General features: G+C 33.8%; 1 protein-coding gene across 2 annotated transcripts; it reads right to left on the bottom strand.

The window, feature by feature from the left end:
- Positions 1–204: 204 nt before the first annotated feature.
- On the bottom strand, positions 205–27,891 carry Peli1 (pellino E3 ubiquitin protein ligase 1). Of its 2 annotated transcripts, XM_048804216.1 has the most exons (7): positions 27,470–27,891; positions 13,633–13,772; positions 10,707–10,836; positions 7,244–7,345; positions 3,397–3,594; positions 3,113–3,301; positions 205–2,619 (listed from the first exon to the last, which is right to left on the bottom strand). In XM_048804216.1, exons 2-7 carry the CDS (start codon positions 13,701–13,703, stop codon positions 2,053–2,055), a joined length of 1,257 nt encoding a protein of 418 aa, XP_048660173.1. In that variant the 5' UTR covers positions 13,704–13,772; positions 27,470–27,891; the 3' UTR covers positions 205–2,052. The 2 variants fall into 2 exon arrangements, with proteins under 2 accessions (XP_048660173.1, XP_015335095.1); XM_015479609.2 differs by lacking the exon at positions 27,470–27,891 and having other exon boundaries at positions 13,633–13,923.

The raw sequence follows: 27,891 nt of genomic DNA, 5'->3' as shown, positions 1-27,891 counted from the left end.
CCCTGTATGCAACCTGTGTAGAACCAACTCTCTAGCAGGACTTGACTTAGAAAAGGTCTTCATTATTAAACCACTATCATGTCCCTCTATTATTAAGAGAAGATTTCCAAAGAGAACCAGAGACTTGTGTTGGGCAGATCTGTCCAGTCTCCACTATGGTTTCCATTCTCCACTATGCAAAAAGGCAAGACACAAATTCAAATATCTATTTTGGAAAGTATTTACTTAGTTTGAATAAATTAATTGCAAATAAAAATTAAGCTACAGTATATAGCCTGAATAGAAAGGACTAGAACAAATACAACACAGGACTTGATTTCCTTGCATTAGTCACAAAGCATGTGACAATCTAGAAAATTCAGAATCATTATGTTTCTTTGAAAAAGGGGTAACAATAGTTACTGATACATCACAACTAATAAACTTATAATACAAGTTTCCTGACATGCATTTCCTGAGTGAACTCAACGATCATTTTTAAAAACAAGGAATTTTGACAGTCAAAGTAAAATAAAATAGTTCATGGCTTCTAAGTGACAAGTTTTGCTTTTTTAACCCCCCTAAAATATAACAGCAATGTAATAGGATAAATTAAAGCTATGCTACCACATATAAAAACCTGCTAGTCAATTAAGTATCATACAACTTTTCAAATTAAAGGAAAACAAATCAAATGACTAAAAAACTATTCTGTCAAAATCTGAAAATGTATTGATTTCTACAAGTGTCAAAAAGGGTTTGATGTAGTGCAACTATCTATACTTTTCTTGTGGCACATTTAGAAAAAAGATTAGGGCAAAGGAGAAGAAACTTTTTCTTACTTATGAAAGCAAAGTACTTACTGAAGTTAAAGAGAATAAACAGACCTTGCAAGTGTATCCCTCAACTCTGCTGTCACTGGTGAGCATCTGCCAACCAAACATTTATTTGAGTCACACTGTGGCAACTCTTATTAGGATTCAAGTCCACAGTTAAGGCTGGTCTGCTAGGTTAAAAGTGGAGGGCACTATCATCATTCTTTAACCCTCTATCTCTAAATTTTCTAATGCCCAGATAAAGCCAAATACAGAATTAACTAAGCATTTCTTTTTCTAAAAGCAAATCAAGTCACTCTCCTTTCTTGTTAATTTATATTTTTCTCATGGGAATGATTTTTTTTTTTTCTAGAAACACTGAACAGATGAACCACAGTTTATATCCAAAAAATAAACTTGCCAAATGTTGCTGATACTAAAAACAGGTTAATTATCATGGGAGAAAAATAGATAATCTAGATTAAATTGCATATTCAAAGGAGCATATAAAATGTTTCTTAGCATTAAGTTTTTGTTGTAGTACTACACTTGAGAGAAACATTAAGGAAAAAAAAATCTTTCCTGATTATCTTCAATGTGGTTAAAAACAAACACTTCTTAGACAATGGTAATTAATGTGAACCTGATTTTATAAAGTATTCTAATTTACCAAATCACATATTTAGATGGGAAATGGGAGAGAGGCTCTCTTGTTCTTCTTCCTAAGTTTGCAAATCCTTGAGATTTGTGCTCACTAAACTACCATTCACACACACGGTGTGACGCCATCATTACCATGCTACACTATCAAGAACGTTCTAAGATATTTTCTAAAATAAAGATAAATAGAAAAAAGTTAATATACATGTTGCTGTATTTTACAATGTTTGCAACAAACTGTAAACTAACATAGTTTGAACCAGCAGTACCCTCAGTTATACAAAACAATTTCTCGACACTGAGGATGGGTGATTCAAAAACACTAAAATGAAGGCATCAAATTAGACTATGTCTTTTTCTCCTCAAAATATATTTTCAAAGATCGTAATTCAGAAGTCTGGAACTTTCAAAAATTCCTTTGCTTGAGTTTCCCCGATTTTGCTCAGAAATTGCTACTATTTTTTATAAATTTTTAAAAAAATTCTTCATCTTAATGCAAATGACCAGAGCAGAGAAACTGTGACGTGAACAACAGGTTGCAAAACCCAAATCACTTAGCTTATAAATTTATAATGTAGTCCTGGAGGACAACTGTCTGTTAGTCTAGAGGTCCTTGGAAAATGAGTCTGATGTAGCCTTGTTCACCAGCCAACTGATGTGCACAAAAGGGACAGGCTGCGTGAAAAGTGTGAGTACCATGAGGAAGCGGGATCTGGGACCAATAGGCTGTTGTCTTCTCTGAACACACATGCCCACAAGGGCTAAATGCATGTGTTGGAGGGCCAGCGTCCACATAAAATCCAGCTTCACATCCAAGCCACAGAGGGACATAGGGACCGACAGATCTACACATAGGACATTCACGATCTTTTCCGTCACGTTCTTCTTTGTTTCCCCAGTTATGATAGCCATGTACATGGCCGCAGTTTAGATATACCCATGGTTGTTTTTCATCTACAACATCTTTCCTCTTCATACTAGGAAATGCTAATGTGTTGAACCCTACAGGGCACTGAGGTCGTGCTGCGTTGATTTCCTGTCTTAAAGCTTCTAAATGCTTCACGGTGGGAGTGTGGGAAAGGCCTTCTGCAGTACGCCACAGCAATGTTGCACCACAGAGGTCAATCAATGAGCCATCTTGTAACTGATTGGTTTCAATTTCCACCTAGAGATTAAAAAATAAAAATAAAAAAGTGCATTCACTACTATGTTTTGGATTTTTACATAAAAGGGAAAGTCATGAAAGATGTAAGTTTGAAAACTAAGGATAAAATACTGAGCAGTAACATCTCTTTATTCTCGAGGACAACTTACGATTAAAACATCTAGCTAAACAAGAAGCCTAATATTTCCAATTAGGTAAAAATGGTCAAAGATATTTAGACCAAAGAAAGGTTACAGTGCTGTTTCATTGAGGAAAGCTTGAGTTTTAAAATCTATTGACATAATATGACAGACAAAATCCTTATATTTTCCTAATTGAAACAACGAGATGTTATCTTCTAGTATAGAATCTGGTAGTGTATTTGACACTCAGACTCAGTTCTCTTTATCAGCGATAGATTTAAGATTTTTTTTTGACTATACATAATGTGTTCAGTCCAACTTATCCTATGTACTGATGGTGGCTAAATAAGAAACTAGAATTCAGTATTTACCATTTTTCCTCTCTGTTGAGCTGATCTGGTTTCACGCAGGCTGAATACATTCCCACACACCGATATTTCTCTCCATATTCCAGGCTTGGAGTCTTCTGTGAACCCATTACGTGGATGCATCACAAGAACACCATTAGTGGTTAAGCCATCCATCTGCCCATCGGATGTCTTCCATTTGGCAGCCTTTTCCTATAGAAATAATAGTAGTGACCTCACATTTATTTTTAATTTGGAAATAGAAGCTGGTATAAAAGAATGCATCATTTAGGAAAAAAGCTTTTTACCCCAAGAAAAATGTTTTTTGATGAATCAAATCCTGCAGCATAAATCCGTGCTGTAAAGGGGGGATTCCGTTCACATATGATTCTACAGGCAAATCTTGATATAGTGCTTTGAACTGACTGTGTATCAGAATTACTTTGACTTCCAGGAACCGTGTCAGTTACAACGAAATCAATAGGACTTTCAGTCGACCGACCAATCTGAGGGAAAAAGAAATATCTATAAACTTATTTGAAGAAACAGTGGAAAAATCTACTCAAGAAAAGTGAAATGTTAAGGTGAAAAAATTAAGACTGAAATTTCTAACTCAAACTTAGCATACTTAACTTTGGGGGCATCTATACCCTTGAAAACGAATCTTTCAGACTCTCTATGGTGTAGTAATCATTTGCAGTACCGAATAAAGTGGGAACTTATGACAGAATTTATAAAACCCTCAGAGTATGAAGAATTCAGGATAACTGATATTTCTAGATGGTTGCAGACTATAACCTTTTTGGGTGGAAATACATCTACCATTTATTATTCTCCCTTGTTTAACAGGATATATTGAATATTTAAGCAAATCCTGTATGATGTATCCAGAACATTACACCATTGACTACCATTTACAGAATGCTGCAATCCAACGATGTCTTCAGGTGCTATAAGATAATTACATTAAAGGCTTGAGTGACCTTGTTTTGAGGTCTTTTGTACACTTTACAGATTTTCCCACTTCCTTTTTTGCTAAGTTATCAGCTATCATTTCTTGATTTAAGTGATATTATTTCCCCCTCTAACCAGCTTTTCTTATTTTGATATGGGTTGAGAAATCAAATAACCAACTTTAAAGAACAGCATTGCAAAAGGTTCTTAGAGCCTAAGGGATTCTCTAAGAAGCACAAAAAAAGGAATTTCAGTGAGACTCTGTGGCATTTACTTTATATTGCATAGATTTTCTTGCTGGTTCTTGCTCATATTTCTGTTTTTTTTTAAAGAGAGAGAGAGAGAATTTTTAATATTTGTTTTTCAGTTTTCGGCGGACACAACATCTTTGTTTGTATGTGGTGCTGAGGATTGAACCTGGGCCGCATGCATGCCAGGCGAGCGCGCTACCGCTTGAGCCACATCCCCAGCCCTTGCTCATATTTCTGAAGAGAAGGTTCCAAGATAAGAATTCTGGATGAGTGAGGTGTTAGAGAATAAGAGAAATTTTCAAAACTACTAAGCAATAAATAAATTAATTCCATTTTTAAAGTTGAAAAGAAGATAACAAATCACTGGAATAGGTTACAAAAGTGACAAGAGTTACAAGGTTTTAAACATTTAGAAATTATCAGTCTGTTAATATTTGTTAAAAAGTAGTATCATTAATTGAAGAATGTGAATACTGAAAAGACTCTTAAAAGTCATTCTTTGCATAGTTGAGCCTCAAGAGTTCCTCATATCAGCAACAACAAACCCAATCATTAAGAATTATGGTGCACCAGTAAAAAAATGGAAAAAAAGAGTTCCTCATATCAGCATACTTTTAGATAAAACTCTTTAGTGTTTTTTTCCTATCAACAAGTATAGTTTTTACATTTAGTTTGAATAATTTTAGGGAAAAGTTGGTTGGTTAACCAATGTTAGATGTTCCTTTTGCTTATTTTTAAGTTAATGATATCTCAAGAAAATGACCACAGACCTATGAAACTAAAAATATCTCCAAAAATAAAAAGGCTCTTTTAGAGGCAAAAGATGTATGCCAAAGAGTAGACTGGGGATTAATATTTGGATCAAGCAAAAGCATCATTTATTTGTTTGGGAAGAGCCACTGGACTGTTCTAGAAAGTTGACATTTGATCTGGGCCTTGGAGAAGACTGAAGACTTCAAAGCAATACTGGTATTGCCAAGTAAGAAGGAAGAAAGCTTAAATATTTATAAAGAGAAAAACTACACGAGCAGATGCCAAAATATTTTATGTTAAACTCCAGTAGTTCTTCCTTTAATTGCTACTATTAGCTTTAAAACTACAGATTTCTCATGTCACTCTTTCCCATGACCATGAAAATGGTTCCTTACAGCCTATCCAAACTTTTTATTTATGATAAGTTAGAAACTTACTAAGAATTTCCCTCTCTTTTGTCAATTCAGCCCAATTTCCTATTACTTCTGTATACAAGTATATATTATAGCAATAAGTAGCTTGTTCATCAATTTCCTGCCACACTGCATAGAATTTTTCTGCCAACTCTTTGGCCAGAATGCCTTTCTCCTGGTTACCGGCAAGGATCCTACTTGACCTGATAAGAAGGACCAAATGAATAGGCACTGCTGTGAAGTCTCTTCTCCATCCTTCTGCCACCCTATCAGAAATCTGTACTTCATTCACATTTAGACAACAATATAGCAACTGGGCAGGAAGCTGAGTTGGAGTTTGAATGTCTGACGGATTGAAATATAAATGTTCTTGTTCAGTTTAGAAAGCAGATAATCTAAAATGTTTATAAAACCAGTTCCTGGAAGACTGCCTAATTTAATAGGATATTTCTGATTTATCTTAGGTTTTCTGATGTAAAAATGTTTGTATTTTCCATGGGAATAATGCCTGTAGAAAGGCCAAAATCAGTTTTATTATTATACTGGGAAAAACTCTCTATGATAAAGGAGAAATTGATTACATATGATAAAGGGATGAGCAAATAAACATAATGTACTTTCTGCAGTTAAAATTCTGTGATCAAGTGTCTAAGAAGCACCTTGATTTAAAAAAAGCTAAACAAGTTCATTTTAATTGTTTGGTGGTGAAATAAAATGTGGAAAATCATCCTAAAGCTTTGTGTTAGGTTTATGCTGGGATCCAAACCTTCATGTCACTAAGGACATTATTTACTTACTTTTGGTAAAAACAAGGAAACAAAAAAATACATTCTAAAATTAACCACAGAGACACTAGTCTAAAAGAAGTGTTGCATCTTATTTAAGGGCTAAAGGGAGAAACCAACCTCAAAGAAATATTTTGCTATTGGTTAAACTTAAATGTGTCTCTGGGACTTTTCATCTTTATTTACTCTTGTACAATTAAAAAAAAAAAGGGGAAAAATAACTGGGACAATAATAATAATAGCAAAATTTATCATGAAACATTTATGTCCTACTGAAGTTTCTTTAGCAAACCCAGTATTAAGGGAGAGGATATTAAGACTTCTGTTTACATCTTTGGATTTAGCAGTTCTGTAAACTATCAGTTTATAAAAATATCAGCACTGGATTGGTACAAAAATGAAGGTGTACCAGTAATAACAAGTTTGACATCACATATTTGATATGAATAGTTAGAAATTGCCTGTACTTTTTGTTGCCTAGGGAGGAAGGTGGGAGGTAGTGGGGAAAAAAAAAAGGGCATAAATGCATGCAGAGTATTTTTGAGTTTCTTTTTTTAGATATTAATAGCTAACATTTACTAAGAGTTTACTAAGTAGCTAGCAGAGCTCTGAGCACTTTACATGCACAACTCATTTAAGCCTGCGATGAGGAGGATTCTATTACCTGCACTTTACAAAGGATGACACGGAGGGCTAAGTAATGTTTATCAGGGATTCTGATTATTGAGGCCATCTCTTAACCATGGCATAATGACTTTTATAAGGCTCAGAAATCAATACATATTTTAATGAGCTACATTATTAAAAATTATAATTCTTAATTTGACTGCAGCAGAAGTTACTGACAATATATTTTTTCCTTTGGTGCTGGGGATTGAACCTAGGGCCTTATGCATGCTAAGTGCACATTCTATCACTAAGCCATATGTATCTCAACCTCCAACAATAGATTTTTAACTATTATTTTTTTTTAAGAAAAAAAATTTCATGTTATAATACCTGAAACATATCAGTGTTGCTATCATGAGTATATTCAACCACCACTGTCTGGGCCCGAGATAGAGTGTATGATATGCTATGCTGGTCCTTGTTGCTTATTGCCTGTGAATAAAAAAGTTAATAACAAATATTAGATAAAGCAAATCAGAAAATCAATCAAGTTAATTGAAAAATCTTTCCAATAAAATAAAGGTAAAACTATTTTTCACATATATGATACACTTATGTATCTCCCCCCTGAAATTTAAGGTCGAGGTTAATAACTCTTGCATAATCTCAGCTATGACAATAGTTTCCTTAGATTGAGAGGGTATAGAAGAATATTTTCAAATAGTTACAGAGTAAAACCACATATTTTAAAAACAAAAACTCTAAGATCTATCTCCCTTGTAAAGTATTTTAAATTATAAAGTAATAAAAACCAAATGCCATATAGAAGCTAAAATTGATTCTCAGTACAGGAGAAGAAAATAATTTTTATAAGAAGAAACTTATTTTTAAAGTCCTTTAAAGAGTTGTACAGTTAACCAATCAGCAGGGTTAGCTGGTTTTCTAATCATTTGATGACTTATACAGATGATAAATGTTTGCCATATATTATATATATTGGGCTAGATATAGAAAAATTTGTAGAATGATTAAATATTAGCAAAGGCAATAGATATTAAAGCTTATGACTGTACTTCTGACTTATCCCAAACTAAAAACATTGCTAAAAAGAACTCTTCAGTTTTGTTTTCAGGCCCTTTTTATGTATATGAGCTAAAGATAATATCAGAGGGGGAAAAACCTAGTCATTGCATAAAGGAAGTGGAAACAGGTTGAGTAAAAGGAAAATAAGATACAAAGACACAAGAGAATGATTATACACAGCAAAGGAGCTAAATGAAAACTGATTTTTAAAAAAATATTTTGTTATATATGGACACATAACTTTATTTTATTCATTTATTTATTTTTTTGTGGTGCTGAGGATCAAACCCAGAACCTCACATGTGTTAGGCAAGCATTTTACCACTGAGCTACAACCTTAGCCTGAAAAATGTTTCTTAATTAGAAGTTTGGCATTATAAAATTTTAGCTGGTTTCAATTTTTAGCTAATCTGTATCAGATTAAGCTTTAAAATAATAATTTTAGATTAAGATAATTAATTTTCAATACTGAAGGAGAATAAATATCTGAGTTCTATCTACCCAGCTTTATCAGTCTAACAATGCTTTTGTTTCTGATATATTTTTTTAAAAAATTAACTCTACAGATATAACTGAGCCTGCCCATATGTCCCTCCCTATTCTTCCCTTCTCTTCAGAGGTATACAACCTCAAGAATGCAGTGTATATCACTTACATGCAGGTTGTTAATATATTTTTTACTACACATTTATGTTTCATGAAAATTGTATAATTTTTTTCACATGCTCTACAATCTATACTTAAATCCAGCATTAAGCAACTGACTTTTCAAATGATTGCTCAGTATTTAAAAATGCTGTCTTTTGTGTGCTTTGAGACTAAAATCTTTAGTTTTTTTTTTTTTTTTTTTTTTTTTTAACTACTGAACCTACTCTTAGATTAGGGATAAGAACTATGTCAAGTTTGAGTCTCATGGGGCTGGAAGGCAAGGTTTTAACCACTCATTCCAGACGACTGCCAGACTAAATAATTTAAGTTTTCTTCATGACCTCACTAACATATTCCTTTAAAATTTAAAAAGAAAAATTTGTTTGATTCCCTGTAAAGATAAAAAGGAGTCAACAAAAACATGAGGGGCATGCTGGGTACAGTGGTGCAGCACTTTAAGCCCAGTAGCTCTGGAGGCTGACAGGCAGATCTGAAGTTGGAGGCCAACCTGAGCTACTTAGCAAGTGTCTGTCTCAAAACTTAAAAAAAGGTTGGGGATGTAGCTCAGTGGAAGAACACCCTTGGGTTTAGTCCCTAGTACCACAACAAACAAACAAAAACCTAAGTGGCATTACAGAGTTAAAAAACCAATATTTCAGAGTTTGGAGTTATAAGCATTTTCCCTCAGAGTGGTTCTCAATCAGAGGTGGTACTAGCTAAGAAGCATCTGAAAATGTGTATTTTTTGGCTGTCACAATGATTTGAGGACTCAAATAATACTTGATGGGTGGGGGATCAAGAATATTAAATGTCCTATAATATGTGGATGGTCCTGTACAATGAAGAACTGGTACACCCCAAATGCCAGGAGCTTACTAGAAATATCACAAAAAGCTCCTCAGATTGGGATCCACAAGCCATTCACGTATACCACTGCTCAGCACAGACCTTTTCTGCAAAGGAGCAAGAATTATCACTTAAAGACACTCTCCCTTTTCTACACTCATTGGCTCTTGAATAGTATAAAGAAGGCCTAGAGCAAAGGCTTGAGGATTGTGTTTTGCACTCCAAACTGGATAGGCTTTTTATTTGAAGATATAGGTACTTTCTGAAGTCACTCCAAACTGGATAGGCTTCTTATTTAAAGATACAGGTACTTTCTGAAGTCAAACAAATCTGTAATTTTTCTTATTTGTTTATCACAGTATCAACTGGAAATAGAGGAATTCACAAGGAAATGTAAAGATAAATCTCTACTTGTCTATTATTCTAGGAAAAGCACAAGTGTCCTGAAATGGTGGTCTAGCTTCTGGAGATTTTGGTATGGAAAGGAAAAGGAGCATTGATAAGGACAGGAGGGTGAGAAATTACAGCTGAATATTTATTTCTATAGCTTTGATTCAAGCTAATAATTACTGAGCTCCTCTATGTACAGGGTACTGTAATAAAACCTATGACAGTCATGAACCAAAAATAAAAATAAGCCAGGTGCAGTGGCACATGTTTATAATGCTAAAGACTCAGGAGGCTAAGGCAGGTGGATTTCAAGTTCAGGGCCAGCCTCAGATACTTAGCAAGGTCCTTAGCAACTTAGTGAGACCCTGTTTCAAAAAATAAAAAGGGCTTGGGATGTGGCTAAGTGGTTAAGTACCCCGAGTTCAGTCCCTGATACCCCAAACAAGACAAAAACAACAAAAACAAAAAATCCACAGAATCTTAGATAATCATTAAGTTTAAACACTACCTTGTCCATCTGATATCTTATTATGCATACTAGACACCGTACTCCTTCCACCAGCCCAGGGGATGTCCCTGAGTAACAGGAATGCCCTCTTTATCAGGGTGGACAGTCACACAATTCTAAACACTACCAGATAAAAAGTCCTGGCCCTACATCCACATCTTTTAATAAGGAAAGGGAATGTTTCCTTGTAATTTCTATCCACAGAACCTGGTGTGTCATTTTAAAAGAATAAAAAGCCAAATTTCCCTTCTGATAGCAGTTCTTCAATCCAAACAAAATTTATGAAACAGAATGTGAAGGGAATGCTAGAGAATATAAGAAACACACAAAAGTTTTTCAATTTCCCAGTTTACATAGCTTTTATTTTTATTTGTTTACCTTTGCTGCCTGAGGAGTACATGCAATATGCACAGTGCTGGGCTTTACCCCATTTGCCTTAGGTCTTTTAAACAAAGCAAACCTACTTTTCCTCCTTCCTCTATCACCATTTGGGAGAGATCCATTATACCTGTTGTGGAAAAAATAAAAGAGATTAAGTGAGCTCTTTTAAGAATCACACAATTATAAAACAAATGTTTTACTTTACCTTGTAGAATCAATTCCCAATTAATTATCTATTAGCATATTATAACAATCTCAAATTCTTTTTGGCAACTGCTTATCTCCACACCAGTTGTCTGGGTATGAAACAAAGTAAGAATCTCTTTGGCTATATCCCAAGTCTCAGAGAAATACATTTTGTATTATGCATAGCTTTGTGTTGTCTACATATTTTTGTCCCTCTTTTAGTGAATATAATAAAGAGCTGATTAATGGCCTAACAGATTCCTTATGACTCACTGTATTTTTTTATATTTTTAAAATTGTTTTTGCATGTGCTAATACATTTAAAAGTATAACATATTTTGTTTAAAATAGACTCTCCCTTAATTGTGAACCAAATACTTTAAATAGCTGAACTTTCTTTTAAAAAATATTTTTACTTGTAGATGGACACAATATCTTTATTTATTTTTATGTGGTGCTGAGAATCGAACCCAGTGCCTCACACTTGCTAGGCACGTGTTCTACCTCTGAGCCATAACCCCAGCACCTACTTGAACTTTTAAAATAAGAACTATTTAGATTTCTTCATTAAGTTTTGGCTACCTGAATACATACACATACATAGACAAGCTCTGCCAACATGGTGTGTATGTGTAAGATGTCTGCTAGCTAGTAAACATACTTTTTGTTTTTCAGGCCTTATAACCATGTTTTCATAAAAAATGTATGCCCGGAAGATAAGCAAGTTAAGTAAGGACTGAAACAACTGGAAACAAGCTTTAAAAAAAATCCAAACAGAAACACTTGGGTGTTCACTCTATGGTAGGTACTTAATATAGTCTGCAAGACTGGCCCTATTTTTGCAGGCTAGGAAATAAACTCAGGAATTATTTTCTGAAGGCCACATGACAATGGCAAAGCCAAAGCTTGAATCTGGGTATGTTTGTTATGCTTTTTTGTCATTCTTCACTGCTTCACTAATGTATAAACAGCTAATATCTTCATTCACTCTTTTCTATTCTGATAAAATCTTTGGTTTGATAATTTCCTATATGTAGTTGGTCAATCTGGGCAGAAATGAGGCAGGGAATAGGGACAGATCTGGAGTTGGAGGAGAAAGTGATTGTAAAATGGCCTGCAATTATGGTTGAAAAGGAAGAATCATGTTTCAAAGTTGAGAAGTAATTTACCCAGTAACTGTCATATACAGAAACCACACTGATTCTTTATAAAAAAATAAACAAACATTTTGTGCTGGGAGAAAGTCCTAACTATTTCTTGCTAGCCTTTACAGTACAAAGCAGAATCCCTTGGCTAATATGTTAAATTTACTATTCTAGGCTATGGGTTGCCACAAGTTCCACTGTAGGCATCTTATTTACCCTCACTACTGTCCTTAAGTTGCATGGCTCATTCCTCTTCTGTGTTCTATACTCTCTGTCCTCATATTGTGTTCCTGAATTCAAAGATCTTTTCTAAGAGAAATTAACAGCAGGAAATGAACACCTTGTCCAATTTCACTTCTTCTAGAATTGGGAAGAAGCATTATTTGCATTTTAAGACACCAAGTACCAGATACAGAAATGACCACTACTACTAGAAACTACTAGGCTGAGAGGCAGTTTAAAACCACACATTAAATTTTAACCCTTATTTTTCAAATATTCTCAAATTTCCCACTAAAATACTTAGTTGTTTTTTTTTTTTTTGGTAGTTAAAAGCTGTTTGTCATTAATAGTATTAAAAGCAATGTGACTTGAATTTCTAATATTGAAGTTACCATATTAAGTTTATGATCTTTTAAATTTGGTTTTTGATAGGAAAAATTTTAATGTCTCAAAAGGTCTTAGATCATCTTATCACACTGTCATTTTATAGGGGAGGAAAAACAAAGGTCTAGAACAGTTGACTTGCCCAAGGTCACAAAGTTAACAGTGTTGGAATACGTACTGGAATCTAGATTCCCTGTCAAGATCAACAACTCTACGGATCTCCCCTGTGTCTCTTTCTCATCTGAAACAACATGTTCTTACTTGAGCAAGAACTTATACCATTCTGACTCTCAAATTTACAGCAGTATCTAGAGCTGCTGTTTAGGCAAAAGAAGAGAAACAGTAGGTGGGGAGGAAATTTTTCCAATTTTTAGTTTCTGGAATCTCTAGAATTAATATTAACACAATATTAACAGATTAATATTATGTCCCCACTTTGACAGTTATGGCAAGTTTATATTTAATAAATTGAAATAATGGAATAATCTATTCTTCAATCCATAGGCTGTTTTTCTGGGAATTATATTACTGAGATTACTATTGAAGCAAACAAGTAAGCTAGGTACTGGCCTTCAGGGTCTTCCTAACTTCTTTCAACAATACAGAGCACAAAGCCTCAACTACCTCTGGGGACAAAACAACAAATAAACACTCATTTACATGAAATGTCCTAAAGCAGGAGAAGAGGAAGGGAATTTTTGGTAAAGATGGCTGAAGTAAAATTTTCAAAAAGATGAGACAGAGGAGGAAAACTGTCTTCTTTGAGGGTACGGGTAAGATAAAGTTTATGAATCATTTAAGCACTTACAAAAATGGTATAAATGTAAGCATTATAAGTTTCTTAATTTGGTAACATTACCCCATAACTTTAAATTTCTCTTTGGAAGCTAGTAAGATATAAATTCTAAAAAAAGTACTTTTAACCTAGAGGCTAAAATTACTATATATTATTCAATTTTATATCTCATCAGATGTAGAACGCTTACCCTAAGACAATAAGTTCACCATATTTTACTGGTGCTTTGGAAGGATGATTTTCTTGATCAGGAGAAAACATGAGCTTGGCTGTCTTTCTCAAATCTTTGTTTACTGGTCAGGAGCCTTGGGACACCTTTTGCATTATCTCCTAGAGGGGAAAAGTTTTCATTAATAATGTGAACAATGAATTTCAGTCTAAATAAAGATATTAATTTCTAGCAGTCTTTTTGAGAACAGTAGTATGGAAGTCATCATCTGATAAAGTATGTGACACTTTCTGCTTACAACATTTGATACAAATGGATCCAAATTTAAATTTGGGCCTTCTATTTACAGAAGATAGAGGTGTACTTTCCTCTATTATTTCTACAAAGTACAACTAAAAACTCTGGACATCATATGTGAAATGCAAGATGACATGAAATGATTGGGGATATAGCTCAGTGGTGGAGTACTTGCCTAGCATGAGTAAGGCCCTGGGCTTGATTCCCCATTAAGGAAGAAAGAGAAAGAGAGAAAAAGGAGGAAAGGAGAAGAAGAAAGGGAGGAAGAAGAAAGGAAAAGAAAAGAAACATGAAAAATGGAAAGAGGCAGAACAGGTAGAAACCCGAGCATCCAAGAATCAACCTGAGAGTGAGTTCTCTCAGTTTTCTTTTTTTACTAATACATTCCAGACATGGAGCTACAGAAGCCAGAATCCGGATATGTCAACTAATACATATCAGAGGAGGAAAAGGCACAACAAAAGCTTGCTTTCTAGTTAAAGGAACAAGAAAGGGGCAACCTACCAAAACAAAACTTTGGACAATAATAATTGTTCTACTACAATCAAAGCCTACAGAAAATACTACATACTCCTCCCACTACACCACCAAGAGTTGAATGGGGAGACTTGACTTCCATTTTGGGTACCATAAGGAGGAGGTCCAATGCCCCACAGAGGTAGCATTAGAGTAGGTCAAGTAGGAAGACAGGCCTTTCACTCCAATGGCCAGGTACATCTTACACTTACCTCAGCATTATCAGTAGGGACTACATAGGGAACTTGGATTTCCACTATGACCCAGTAATAACAAGGACCGTCCTCATGTGTCAATGGAGGTAGAGCAGAGAAGTTGAACTTTCATATAAACCTGGCAGTAATATTAGATAAAACACCCCTATTAATCTGTCAAAGCAGTGTCAGGAAAAGCCAGGGAAACAGAAGGTTTAGATGATATCCAGAGCCTTAGAATATAATATGAAAAATGCCCCAAGTTTTAAAAGAAAATTACTCATCATATCAAGACTGTAAAGATTTAAAACAATGCAAAAGATAACCAGTAGATGCCCAAACTGAGATGACAGAAATGGAAGAATTATCTGACAGAGTTAAAAGCAATCATGATAAAAATATTTCAGTAGTTACAAAACACATTTGGGGCAAGTGGGGCGGGGAAGGAAGTTTCAGAAAAGAAAGAAGATACAAAGAAGCAACTGGAAATGTTGGAACTAGAAAATATATTAACCAAAATAAAAGAGAATAATAGAAATTACTCAATCTGAACAAGACAGAAAATGGTGTGTGGGGGGGCATGGGCAGAGCCTTATGGATTTATGGGACTACAGCAAAAGATCTAACACTTTGTCACTGGAATTTCAAGAAGAGAGAAGAGCAGAGCTGAAACAGTACTTTCAGAAATAATGACTGAAAATTTAAAGTTGTAAAGAAAAATAAAACTACAGCTCTGAACAAACCACACACAGGATAAACCTAAAGACATGCAAGCCAAGATGTATCACAATTAAACTTCTGAAAACCAGAGGCAAAGAAAATATCTTCAAGGCATAAAAAAAAGCAACATCTTATCTGGAAAAAAACAATTAGAAAGACAGCAGACTTCTTATAGGAAACCATAGAAGCCAGAACACTGGTTTAATAATTTTTTCCTGTGCTGAAAGGAATGAACTGTCGACAGAGAATTCTATAGTCAACAAAAAATAGAGAAGGATTATTAAAACATTCTCAGATGGGGAAATTAAAAGAATTTGCCAGCAATAGACCATAAAAGAATGGTTAGAGGAAATCTTCAAAACAGAAAGAAACAGATAAAAGGAAAGATCTTTGGAATATCAGGGAAAAAACAAACAAACAAACAAAGAAAATGGTAGCAAAAATACCAGTAAATAATAAGCTTTCCTTTCAAGGTAGAAACAACACTTGGTTGCAAATGTAAAGGTAGGTAATATTAAAGACAATACTGTACTCCTAAGCGTTAAACCTGTTTAAATGAAGACTTATGTACACATAAAAAATCCGTAGACAAATAATTATAGCAGCTTTATCTGTAATAGCCTTATAACAGAAACAATCCAGATGTTCTAACTAAATGAATAATTGAATTAGTATATACACATCATGGAATACTACTCAGCAGCAAAAAGGAACAAACTGTTAATAAATACAACATGGATGAATCTCATTACTTATTTATGTTAAGTAAAAAATGCTAACTCCAAAGATTATATGAACAATTACTTTTATATAACATTCATGGAATGAGTAGAAAGGACAATGGTTCTGGGTTACAAAAGACCAACAGATGGGCCACAGTGGTGATAGAGATAAAAACAAAAACAAAAAACATTTCTATCAATGTCAATATCCTGGCTGTGGCTGGGGATGTAGCTCAGTGGTAAAGTGCTTGCCTAGCACGTGCAAGAAGTGAAGACACTGAGTTTGATTCTCAGCACTGCCAAAAAACAAACAAAACCCCAAAACCTAAGAAGAATATCCTGGCTGTGATATTCTGCTATATATATATTCTTACAGAACTATAGTTCTGCAAGACATAACCACTGAGATAAGCTGGGTAAAGATACACAATCTCTATTCTTTCTTACAATTGCATATGAATTTACAATTATCTCAAAATAAAAAGTTTAATTAAAAAATATAAATTTAACCTAAGTATGAAAAACAAAAGAGAAACACTTCTGATAAATAAAAACATCCCTATATAAACAAATCCTCGAATACTATCATGTCTAGTTCATTAACAGATTAATGGGACCATGAGTTTCTTTATCTGTTTCTCTCTCTGGTTTTCCTGATGAACACTGTTACAAAGGTTTCACAATAAAACTCTTATTACTACCTAGCCCATAAATGTCTCCTGTTTTTATACTTCCACCAATATGATTTACAGGAAACTCATGAATAAAAAAAAATGTCTTTTTCTACAGTACACTGAAATATAGTCTACAATAGAGGCACTTCTGGAGAGAAGGCAAGAACAGAATATTTAGTTCAATGAGATCAAATCAAATCAGAGAAAGCTTAGCTATTCTGACACCTTTAATCCTTTGAAAGCAATACAACACTATTAGACCAGCAATCCGACAAATATGCTAACTTTATTGGAAGTTCAAAAATACTGATTTATTTTAAAGAAATGAAGCATACTTAAAACTATTTTAAGGAAAACATTTCCTCTGTTCAAATGAACTAAAACAACAACAACAACACAACCAAAAAACCAAAAACCTCTCATCTTCCAAAATAAATTCATTCTTGTTGTCTTGTTGATCAAGATTTTAACTCATTAGATTGTTTAAAATTTAGGTAACAGTTATCAATACATAGGTATGTCACCATAATTGTCAGATGTTAGCATTGTGTGGAAATGACTTAAGCAAAAATGAACTACACTGATCAAACTCCTTATTTAGAAAATGAAACTGATGCTAACTAAAAATTTCAATGCCAAAATTTAAGAGTTTAAAAAATTAATTCAAATGAACCAAAGAACAATTTTTGTTTCTCACAAAAGACCTTCTTTCTGGTATACATGAAATCATAATTGAAGGCTGGGATGTAGCTCAATGGTAGAGTATTTGCTTATCACTTGCAAGGTACTGGGTTCAATCCCCAGCACAGTAAAAGCCAGAAAACAAAGACAAAAAATATCCCAACATAGCTGAGCATATAAACATGTCTTTATATCCTCTTATTTCCTTCCTAAGAAGCATTCCATTTAAAAAAGGAATGCAGAAGCTTAACTGGAGGTCTTAACTGTGCTTTTTCTTTTCAATTAGGATGCTGCCATCAGACATGAAAACATTGCCTTGACACATTTCTGAACCAAGAACAGCAAGAAATAAAAATTTAATAATATTAATTAATTAAATTTAAATTAAATTTTAATAGCATTGTCTTGTTTTGATTGGATTTTTACTCAGTTACTTTCTATTTAAAGAAGTGATAACTTCTATGTTTAGTAGAAAAAATGTTTGTTTAAAAAAAGTTCATTCATTTAAAGAAGTCAATTTAAATATTATTAAATAATATCAGCATGGATATGGCAAAAATATGAAAGTGTCATATCAAATGGCTAGCAAATATTAGCCTATGTTCTAGTTCTAGCTCTCTCTGAACAATGCAATCTGTTTCTTGATCTCTAAAAATGAAGGAACTAAAGTAGAAATGAAGAGAATTTTGAAGTTAGAAAAAATATAAGCAACCATCTGGTCCTGACATAAGAATTTACACATAACATACATAGCATTACATTATGTAGGTTTAGTTCTACTGCCTCTATAGTAAAAGAAACAGCTTAGATGAGAAACTAAAAAGAATAAAAGTAGAGGTTAGCATATACCCTTCAGTCTACATTTTTTAAAGCCCTTGGCCACATTAGCTAAGAAAAACAGTATGTTTTTCCATTCAGACATATTCTTATTACTCTGCTTAGGTGCCTCAGAAGGGCTGATCTTAAAATAATTTATCTTTGACACTGAAGTTTCTACCACAGAAACAATCTCAAACTTATTTTCTATTTTTGTCTTTAATAATCTAAAATAAACAATTTAGTAGTATTGGTTATTTATATCTTAAATAGCCCAAGATAAACAGTTTTCTTAAGTTTAAAATGGCATATGATTAATTGACATATATCTGGCATTACTAAACTACAAATAAAATGTTGACAGTTATTTTTTGGAAACTTCCATTGAATTTCTAACACATGTTGATAGGTGATTGTCATAAAAGAAGCTGATATACTCTTATGATTTTCAAAATGGGTCAGAATTTTTTTTTTTTTTTTTTGTGGCGGGTAACCAGGGTTTGAACTCAGGGACACTTGACCACTGAGCCACATCTCCAGCCCTATTTTGTATTTTATTTAGAGACGGGGTCTCACTGAGTTGCTTAGCACTTCGCCATCGCTGAGGCTGGCTTTGAACTTGTGATCCTCCTGTTTCAGCTTTCTGAGATGCTGGGATTACAGGGTAGTGTCCGGCTGGGTCACAATTTTTAACACAGCATAGGAGCTAGAGCCTGGGCTCCTGAAACTTTGGCAATATACAAGCTAAGCTTATGCTTGTGCATTCACTTTCTCATTTATTCTCTCCATATTTAAAAATCTGATTAAGATATGTAGTTCTTCAAAATGAATTCCTGAAGTCATGCACTTGACAACTTGAAATAAGGGTGTACACAAAGAAAATTCTAATGCTTCAATTACTGGTCCCACTTCTTGGTGGTCCTCCATGTATATAGCTGTTTTTCCCAAGGTGTTCTAGCTCAAAGAACATGAAACAATAGCACCATTAATTCTACCCTACTAGAGAAAAATATTAAGAGAAAAAGTTTTTTTTTTTTTTTAATCTTTTTCCTCTTTGTCTTTGGTACTGGTAGTTGAACCCAGGGGTATTCTATCACTTAGCTACATCCCTAGATCTTTTGATTTTGAGACAGGTTCTCACAAAGTTGCCTAAGCTAGCCTCAAACTTGTGATCCTTCTGTCTCAATTTTCAGAGTAGCTGGGACTACAGGTGTGCACCACCTGGCTTATGATGCTGTTTTCTATAATATCTATTACTTTGAAGCTCTGCTTCATCCTTAAAAATTAAGCATGTTGCTCTCAAAGGCAGGAACTAATCTTCCTAAGTTAAAACATTTTTTTTCAATAAACATATTCTGAAATAATGTTATTTTCTGTGTAGGTTTGGAAGAACATGAAAAGTTGGTCATAAGATATTTCTTAGGAATAATCTTATTTGTTTGATAGATATCACTGTCTAGCCATATGTTCTCTGAAGGCCGGTGAAGTATAATTATTTTCAAACGATGTCTTCCTAAAGGGAAAACTTTCTATAACTGTCAGTTTCATCTCAAAAAGGGAAACTGGGAAATAAATCCTCCCTCAACATAATGTTTTCTTTTACTAGTTACATTACTTAGTCTTTTGCTTTTGCAGACATTGATCAAATTTAACAATGCCAGTAAACACAAATACAAAATTCCTGCTCTGAAAAATAAAAAAGAACTAAAACAAATACTAAGTAAGGGACAAAACCAATCTTATTTAGATGTTTACCCAATCTTTTGAACACTTCTATTTTGGTGGCAAGTGGGTAGGCATAAAGGGATGCTAGATGGAAAAGAGGAAACTTTTAAAATATGAAATGTTATAATGCTGCTTTATGGTGAAAAAAAAAGTGGACTGTATTTACTATCTCTGATGAAAGATTTCCATCTACCCAAGAGTCCCTGTGTGGTTGATTTCAAGAGGATGACTCAAACAGAAAGAACTGTTCAGGTATATTTGTGTGTGTGGGGGGCACTTTATGAAACCAAAGCAGCTTATGATTGAATGGAGGTAAATGTATAGTAGTTTCTTGGTAAGAGTGATACTTCAATCACATTTTTCCTACTTTCACAATCAGCAGAATTAATAAGCGGAATTTTTACACAAAAGGAGAAATAATAGTGTCAGAGATGGTAGTTGGAGATTACTATTTTATTTGCTCAACATAGCAGGGCAAGGAAGTAAGATTCATGTTCCCTTTCCAAAGATACAGGATGCCAAATGCACAAACTCCCAGCCTGCCCTAGCAAGAGTAGCTTCATGACATGCTGAGAGTCTATCACCTACAAAGATAACTTATTTTCATTCAGATGGAAAAGTAGTTAACATATTTGCCAAGGACTGAATTTATTTCTTTATAAACTAGGGTTTAAAGGTCTGGGCATCACTGACGTTTTGACATTGGAGGGGCCTGACCTGTGTGCTGTAAGAGGCTCAGGACATCCTTGGCCTTGACATCAAAAATGTCTCACTGTTCCACTGTAAAAACCATCGCTCTAATTTTAAATTAGGGGTAACAGAATTTGTTGCAAAGAGGGAATTTCCCCTAGTTTTTGGCATAAAGCTTAACAGGTAGTAAGGTACTTAATAACATACCAATGATGTCTTATTAGGTTATTTATTTTAAGCCTTCTGTTAGTGAAGGCAACAGCTTTGAAGGAGGTTGCAGTGAGAGTGAGAATGGAAGAATTTCACCTTGCCTTGATGGCACTTATTAATGTTCCTGTGCAGTTAAAATGTTGTATTATATTAAAAAATGAAATATTGTTTTATGACAACCTCTCTCAAATGGTTGAAGGAAAGGGACTAGAGCTGAGGTGGCAACAGAAATAGTTAAAAGGCCAGTACTATAGGCAGATAAAGAAGTATCTTCTGGACCTAGAGACCATACTTAGAAAAAATAAAAGCAGGCTTTGGAAAACAGGGAAATCCTTATAAGTCAGAGGGGTGTCAATTTGAATCAATTTTGGGCTAAGGTCTATTTTTTCACAGGTACCGAAGGTTAATTAGCAAAATACTTTCACATAAGATTATTTAACTTGACCTTCATAATAGCCCTGTGAACTGAGTTGAAAATTCTTATAATCATTTATCCCCATTTTATAAACAGGGAAACTAAGGCTCCTAGGTGAAGTAGTTTAGGTTTTACCACTAATTCATACTCTAGTTAAGGATGAATGGGCTAATTCCTAAATAAGAATAAGAGACTATATTAGGGACCATTTAGAAGAGAGATTATAAAATATACCTGCATAAACCCTAAAAAGGTATACTTCACAGACTAATAACAATTATGCAACAATGACTAGAGCTTTTTGAGATTATTTGAACTTTTGTCGCTTCCTCAATGCTCAGCCTATTTGTCAATCCTGTTTCCTGGTAGTTACCCACAATAAAAAAGTTCAGTAAATGAGGTAGACTTTGCATACTTGTTTTAAAAATCAGGAACCCAAAGGGAGAAAGAAGGGTATTGCACTGAGGTAAATTCTTGGTACTATCAGGAAGAAAAACATTAGAAATGAGTTTAGACTGTTTAGGGACAGAAAGTTTCACATGCTCCCTAGAAGTTATAGCTAAGAAAAAGACTGCAGGGGCAGCATTACTGATTGGGAGAAGGGGTTATGAAACAGCCTCACCCCCTTCCCCCATATAATCACTTAATTATTCATACTTAAAAGATGTTATTTTAAAAGCATAATTAGAACTCAAACATTTTTATTGTCCTTTTCTGTTCTTGGCCTGCATTCAACCATTTTAGATTCCCAAAATTCCTAAAATGATAATATGCTTCTCAAAAAGCAAGACTAGAAATTCCCCTATTAACCATTAAAACATAAAATGAAAATTCTGCAGAAGCAGTAAATCTGGTGGAATTTGACAATTATTTGGAATAAAAACACAAGATTAAACTATATTTGTGGGAAATTCTATCATTTTCTAAAGTCAGCATCCAACACTGGTAATACCTTTTGATAATGGCTAACACTGAGTTCTGTCTCTATGCCAAATACTGTTCTAAGTAAGTACTTTATAAGCACTTTATATGTATTCAGTCATTTAAGCCTTGAACAACCTTACCAGGCAGAAACTATTATAAACCTTATTTCATAGGCAAGAAAACAAAGGTCATACACCTCAAGCTTATACCACCATGGAATTGCTGAAACAATTACAGTTTGCAGTACACTGGGTAGGGGAAGAGGGGAAATTACACTGGGAAACTAGATTAAACAAGAACTAAAAAATCCCCCAACTCCTTTCTTACTAAAGTACTGCTTGTATAACTAATACTATTGTCCCAACAGCTTTTAAAAATAGACTTCTATAATAACTATTTTAATTTTCTCAGTAATGCAATCAATTGTTAAAAGTACCGCGGATAAGCTAGGCATGGTGGCACAGGCCTAATCCTGGCAACTCAGTAGCACAGGCAGGAGGATTGCAAGTTCAAAGCCAGCCTCAGCAATTTAGCAAGGTCCTAAGCAACTTAGTGAGACCTTATATCAGTATAAAATGAAAAAAAGAAAGGGCTAGGAATGTGGCTCAGTGGTTAAATGCCCCTGGGTTCAATCCCTGCTACAAAAAACAAAAAAACAAAAAACCAAAACAAACAAAACAACAACAACAAAAAACCTAAAAGCCCTTGGATAAATTCTAAACTTGGTGAAAAAAATGCATAATTATTTCCCCAAACACTTTAAAGTCCATCAACCTACGGGATTTAAACATGGAACATTAAGTGAGGGGCACTGTTTTATTTCCAGGAATAAGCAATATTAATCTTATATAGGCCCCGGGTTTTTCTCACAAAAATATTATGATTGGTTGGGGAAGTCAAATTACTCCCAGAAATAGAATAATCTGAGTTTTCTCTAGTCTTTGTTTTTATTAAAACAATAAATAAGTTCCACACATTTTTTTTAACGGCAACAATAGTCTCAAAGTATCTCTCCTAAGATAATTATGAATTACACAGGGGAAAACAGTAAATTTACAATGGGACAAACTTGGCAGACATTGATCAAATTTAACAATGCCAGTAATAAGATATTTTCATATCACATATCTGAGGGATGTTGCCCCAAAATGGATAACCTCAATCTAATGACAAGAAAACACCAGACAAATCCAAATTGACAGACATTCCACAAAAGAACTATGAGTATTTGTTAAAAGTTCCATGGTTACAAAAGGCAAGTTAAAACTGAGAAACTGTCACAGATTGGAGATGATTGTGAAGATGTAACAATTACATGAGATCATAAATTGGATCCTGGAACAGAAAAATGAAAAGTGGGAAAACTGGTGAAATTTGAATATGACTTAAAGTTGTGTAAGTAGTATTGTATCATTGTTAACCATGGTTTTGGTAAATACACTCTGGTTATATAAATGGTAATATTAGAGGAAACTGAGTAAAGGGTATATGTAAACTTGATGCATTTGTTTTCTAATTTCTAAGATCAAAACTACTTCAAAATAGAAAGTTTTAAAAAAAGATAACAAAAATTGAAAACAAACAAAAATGCCCTTTAAATGTAATATAAGGCATTGAAAATATGAATCTGAGACTCAAGTTTTCCTCCTTTTAGCCTTCCTACAACCTAAAGGTGTGAGAGTTCCCTGTTACTTGGTCCTGCCAAATCACAGTCTCAGGGTCTCATGTCCTTTCTCTTAGGTGAAACTGTTCCATCTATAGCCCTTTGGTCAGGAAAGATGTCACTGCACAAGTGACACTTGGGCACTCACTGGACAGAGTGACACTGAATCTGAGCAATTCATGTACTTATCAGAATTTGATAGAACCATGCTTCATGTTTTTCTTTTCTTTTTTTTTCCTTAAAAAAAGGTAAAACAAAACAGAACAAAAACATAAAAGGACAATTTTACTGCTCAATGTTCCAGGTGATTTTAGAAAACACTTTGTATATGCAGTTATATAATAACTTCTAAATTTATGTTGTACACTGAAATCTTTTAACAGTATTTGAACTTTTCAATCTTGTCTACCTATCCACATGAATAGAAGTGGGGGCTGGGAGAAGAAAAAGTAAAGAATAAAAAGCAGTTCTGGGTAATTTTGACACATTTCATTTAAAAAGCTTTAAATTATAAATCTTAAGCTAACAAGTATATTATTTTTTAAAAATTATCACTAATTATTTCATTATAATACTGTTGTTTTCATATCAGAAAAGACATTTGTGAAGTACTAAGCCATAACTGTACATATGGCCAACTCCAAGAATTTGGGCCCCTCACAGTCATAAGGGCTATATTCACAGTTCTCAACAAATCCCCAAATTTAAAAATCAGATCTGTCCCACATTATTTTCACAGCATACAAAATGGTGAAAATATTTCCCATACCTCACATGATTTGTCACAAGGTTTGAATGAGAACAACAAAGCTGCAATGATATGAATGTTGTCATGTGCCTGATTCACTCATTAAATACTCACTATTTTCTGTTGTTGCAGTACTGGTCACTGAACTCAGGGGTACTTTACCACTTACCTACATCCCCACTCCTTTTAAAATTTTATTTTGAGACAAAGTTTCACTAAGTTGCCCAGGCTAGCCTCAAATTTGCAATCCTCCTGCCTCAGCCTTTGAAATTTCTGAGATTACATGCATGTATTACTGGACCAGACCTATTTCTTTATTTTTCTTTTCTTTTGGTATTGGGGATTGAACCCAGGTGCCATTTACCCACTGAGCCACATGTTCAGCCTGTTTTTCATTTTTTTGAGAAAGGATCTCACAAAGTTGTTTAGTTGCTGAGATTGGCTTTGGACTTGAGATCCTCCTGCCTCAGTATCCCCTGCCCCAGCTGCTGGGATGGAAGCATGTGTCACCATGCCCAGCTAATTCTTCCTTTTATAAAACTTTGGGGTACCTTCAAATTATCCAAACTGTAAGATTAAAATAGTGATTTCCAAGTACATAAAGTAATATTTTAAAAATTAAGTATTTGTTAAATGTCTACTATGTATTTAATTAGGCATACAAAAGTAGGTCTTAATAAATACTTGGTTCACTTTATGGTGAAGCTGCTCCATCACTTAGGATTTAATTATTTTCTAAAAGATTCATATTTATTTCTCGGTATCTAAATAAACATAACCTATTCTTTGTGGATAACTTTGATACTCTGTAGAAAATTCTAGTTTTCTACAGCTCTTAATATATAATAGACCTAAAATATAATCAAAGACCTTAAAAACCACAACTTTAATTTCAAGGCTGAATGTTATGTTTGATTCTCAATAGAGGAAAACATTACATCTAAATCAAATCAATTAGAACATGTATTCCCTCTTCTTGTAGGGAAGACTTTAATTCTTCCCATTTCAAAATTCCATAATAAGTTCCATCCAAAAGGAATGGGAAAAGAAAAAATAGAGTTGAAAATTTGAATTACAAATAAATCTCTTAACATGGTTTTCTTCAGTAAAGCCAGCTATCAATAGAGAGGAAATAATTTTAAGATTATTATCATCATTGTAAAATGACAATTAATACTACCACTGAGCTACATCCCCACAGTTCTTTTTAATTTTTTTTTTTTTTTAAGTTTGAGACAGGGTTTACTAAGTTGCTTAGACAAACCTCAAATTTGGGATCATGCTGTCTTAGCCTCATGCATAGCTGGGTTTTATACGGTGCACCACTACACCCAGGCAACAAGTTTCACCTTATGAGTTTTAATTTTTCTTTTTGGTTCATGAAAAGTTCTCAAGAGTAGGAGCTGATCTTTCTTTGATCAAATCATAATGTGTTTCCCATAAATTTTTATAACAGTAATTTAGAGACACTGTGTGTAGGAGGCTAAGAACATGTTATTTTATTTTTTAGAAGAATGAATATTTTAAATCACTCAGTATGGTATTCCTATTTAACCATTTTCATTAGGAAAATAATAAATACAAATAGTAGGGATATTTCTTTTCTTTTAATTTTTTGTTGTTGTAGATGGACAGTATGCCTTTATTTTATTTGTTTACTTTTATGTGGTGCTAAGCATCAAACCCAGTGCCTCACACATGCTAGGCAAGTGCTCGGCTACTGAGCTACAGACTCAGCCTAACAGGAATATTTCTATAAATTTTCTATCATTCTGACACTCTGGTTATTATTATATTATCACATTACAAATACCCCGATTACATAAATTATGATCAATATCCCCCATTTGTACTTTCCCCCTTGTCACTGACTTATTGTCCATCTTATACAAAAGAGTAAATACTTCTTCCTCAGAAAAAGATTAGAAAATTGGATCAAAATTCATGTCAATATTCTAGGATCTGGATCAAGCTGTTCATAAATGTCCTTCAGGAAGACAAAAATTCAGTTATACTTTTTCTGTTGATGAAAAGAAAATGCTTCAGAAAAGAAAATTGCTGGAAAACTTATAACTGTTCACTTTTTTTTAGCAGAAAGAGTCCCTCTAATCAATCATCAGACTTGAAATTATTAAAGCTCTTCCCACTATATCAGAAGAACAATCAAAATATCCAGGTAGAAACGTTACTTAAAATTCCTATATAGCATAACTGTTAGTATTTTTTTAATTCCTTATAATTTTTCCCATCTTATGATAATGTTTAAATATTAAATTATAGTTTTCACAAAGGCCCAGATCTCTTTCTTGAAACGATCTTGGGAGGAGATTTATGGCTAAGAAACTAAGATTGTGAATAAGCTGTCAACAGCTAAGCAAAGTACAATGACAGCACCATCATTCTGGCAACAAGCAATTTCCTTCAGAAAGCAACATAATTCTCAGATTTTATAACTGAAAAGAAAAAAAAAAACAGACAACATTACATTCTAATATATGTAAAAAAAACTACCGTAGCTTAGATTTAAAAATATTAAAAATGAGCAGCTTTCAGTTTTCTATTGATCTATAATGAACAGACAATAAACACCTGTAGCTATATTTCTTAGGCTTTCTTTATGACTGATGGGAAATAAGATTAATGATGTAAATCCACCCTAACAACCCGAACGGTGTTTGAGATTTATTTAACCCTTTCCCTAAGTTGGAAGGAAATTTAATTCATACAACACACTTCTAAAGCTGAATATGAAAAATGAAATATAAATGATTTAATTATGCTTCAAATCATTCTTTTTTGCAAGCTTACTTTAACCTGAAGCACCGACAATGTGACACTTAAAATTAAGCAACAGAACACCTACCTTTTTATTCTATCGCTATCACCACAAGCTAGACAAACAACATTCTCATCAGAGGATAAAATCCAGATAGTATTAAAGCATCTGCCAAATACATTTGGAATGACACACTGAATAAGCTAGCTGTCTGCTCAGTGTTCTTTCACTTAAGCACCTCATAATGTGTGTGGGTGGGCCTGTGTTACGCAAAGTAGGTAAATACTACATAATTCTAGATTCTATTGGCTGAAGTGAAAATTCACTTCTTTTTCACCTCCTCCGTAAGGAAGTCTGTAGCCCAAAAGGGAAGAAACGGAAGTAAGAGGAAGCACAGAACAATTTTTACACAGGCTTAATAACAAGCTATGGAATAAGGTACTTGAAAAGAGAAAAGTATTCTATTTATTAAAAAGGCTGTCTGAATTAACAATAAATGCTCTATAAAT

The sequence above is a fragment of the Marmota marmota genome, unplaced genomic scaffold (assembly GCF_001458135.2).
Source record: "Marmota marmota marmota unplaced genomic scaffold, marMar, whole genome shotgun sequence".
Classification (NCBI taxonomy): domain Eukaryota; kingdom Metazoa; phylum Chordata; class Mammalia; order Rodentia; family Sciuridae; genus Marmota; species Marmota marmota.
Note: the sequence above shows the minus strand (reverse complement) of the source record. Positions and strands in the feature narration are given on the sequence as shown.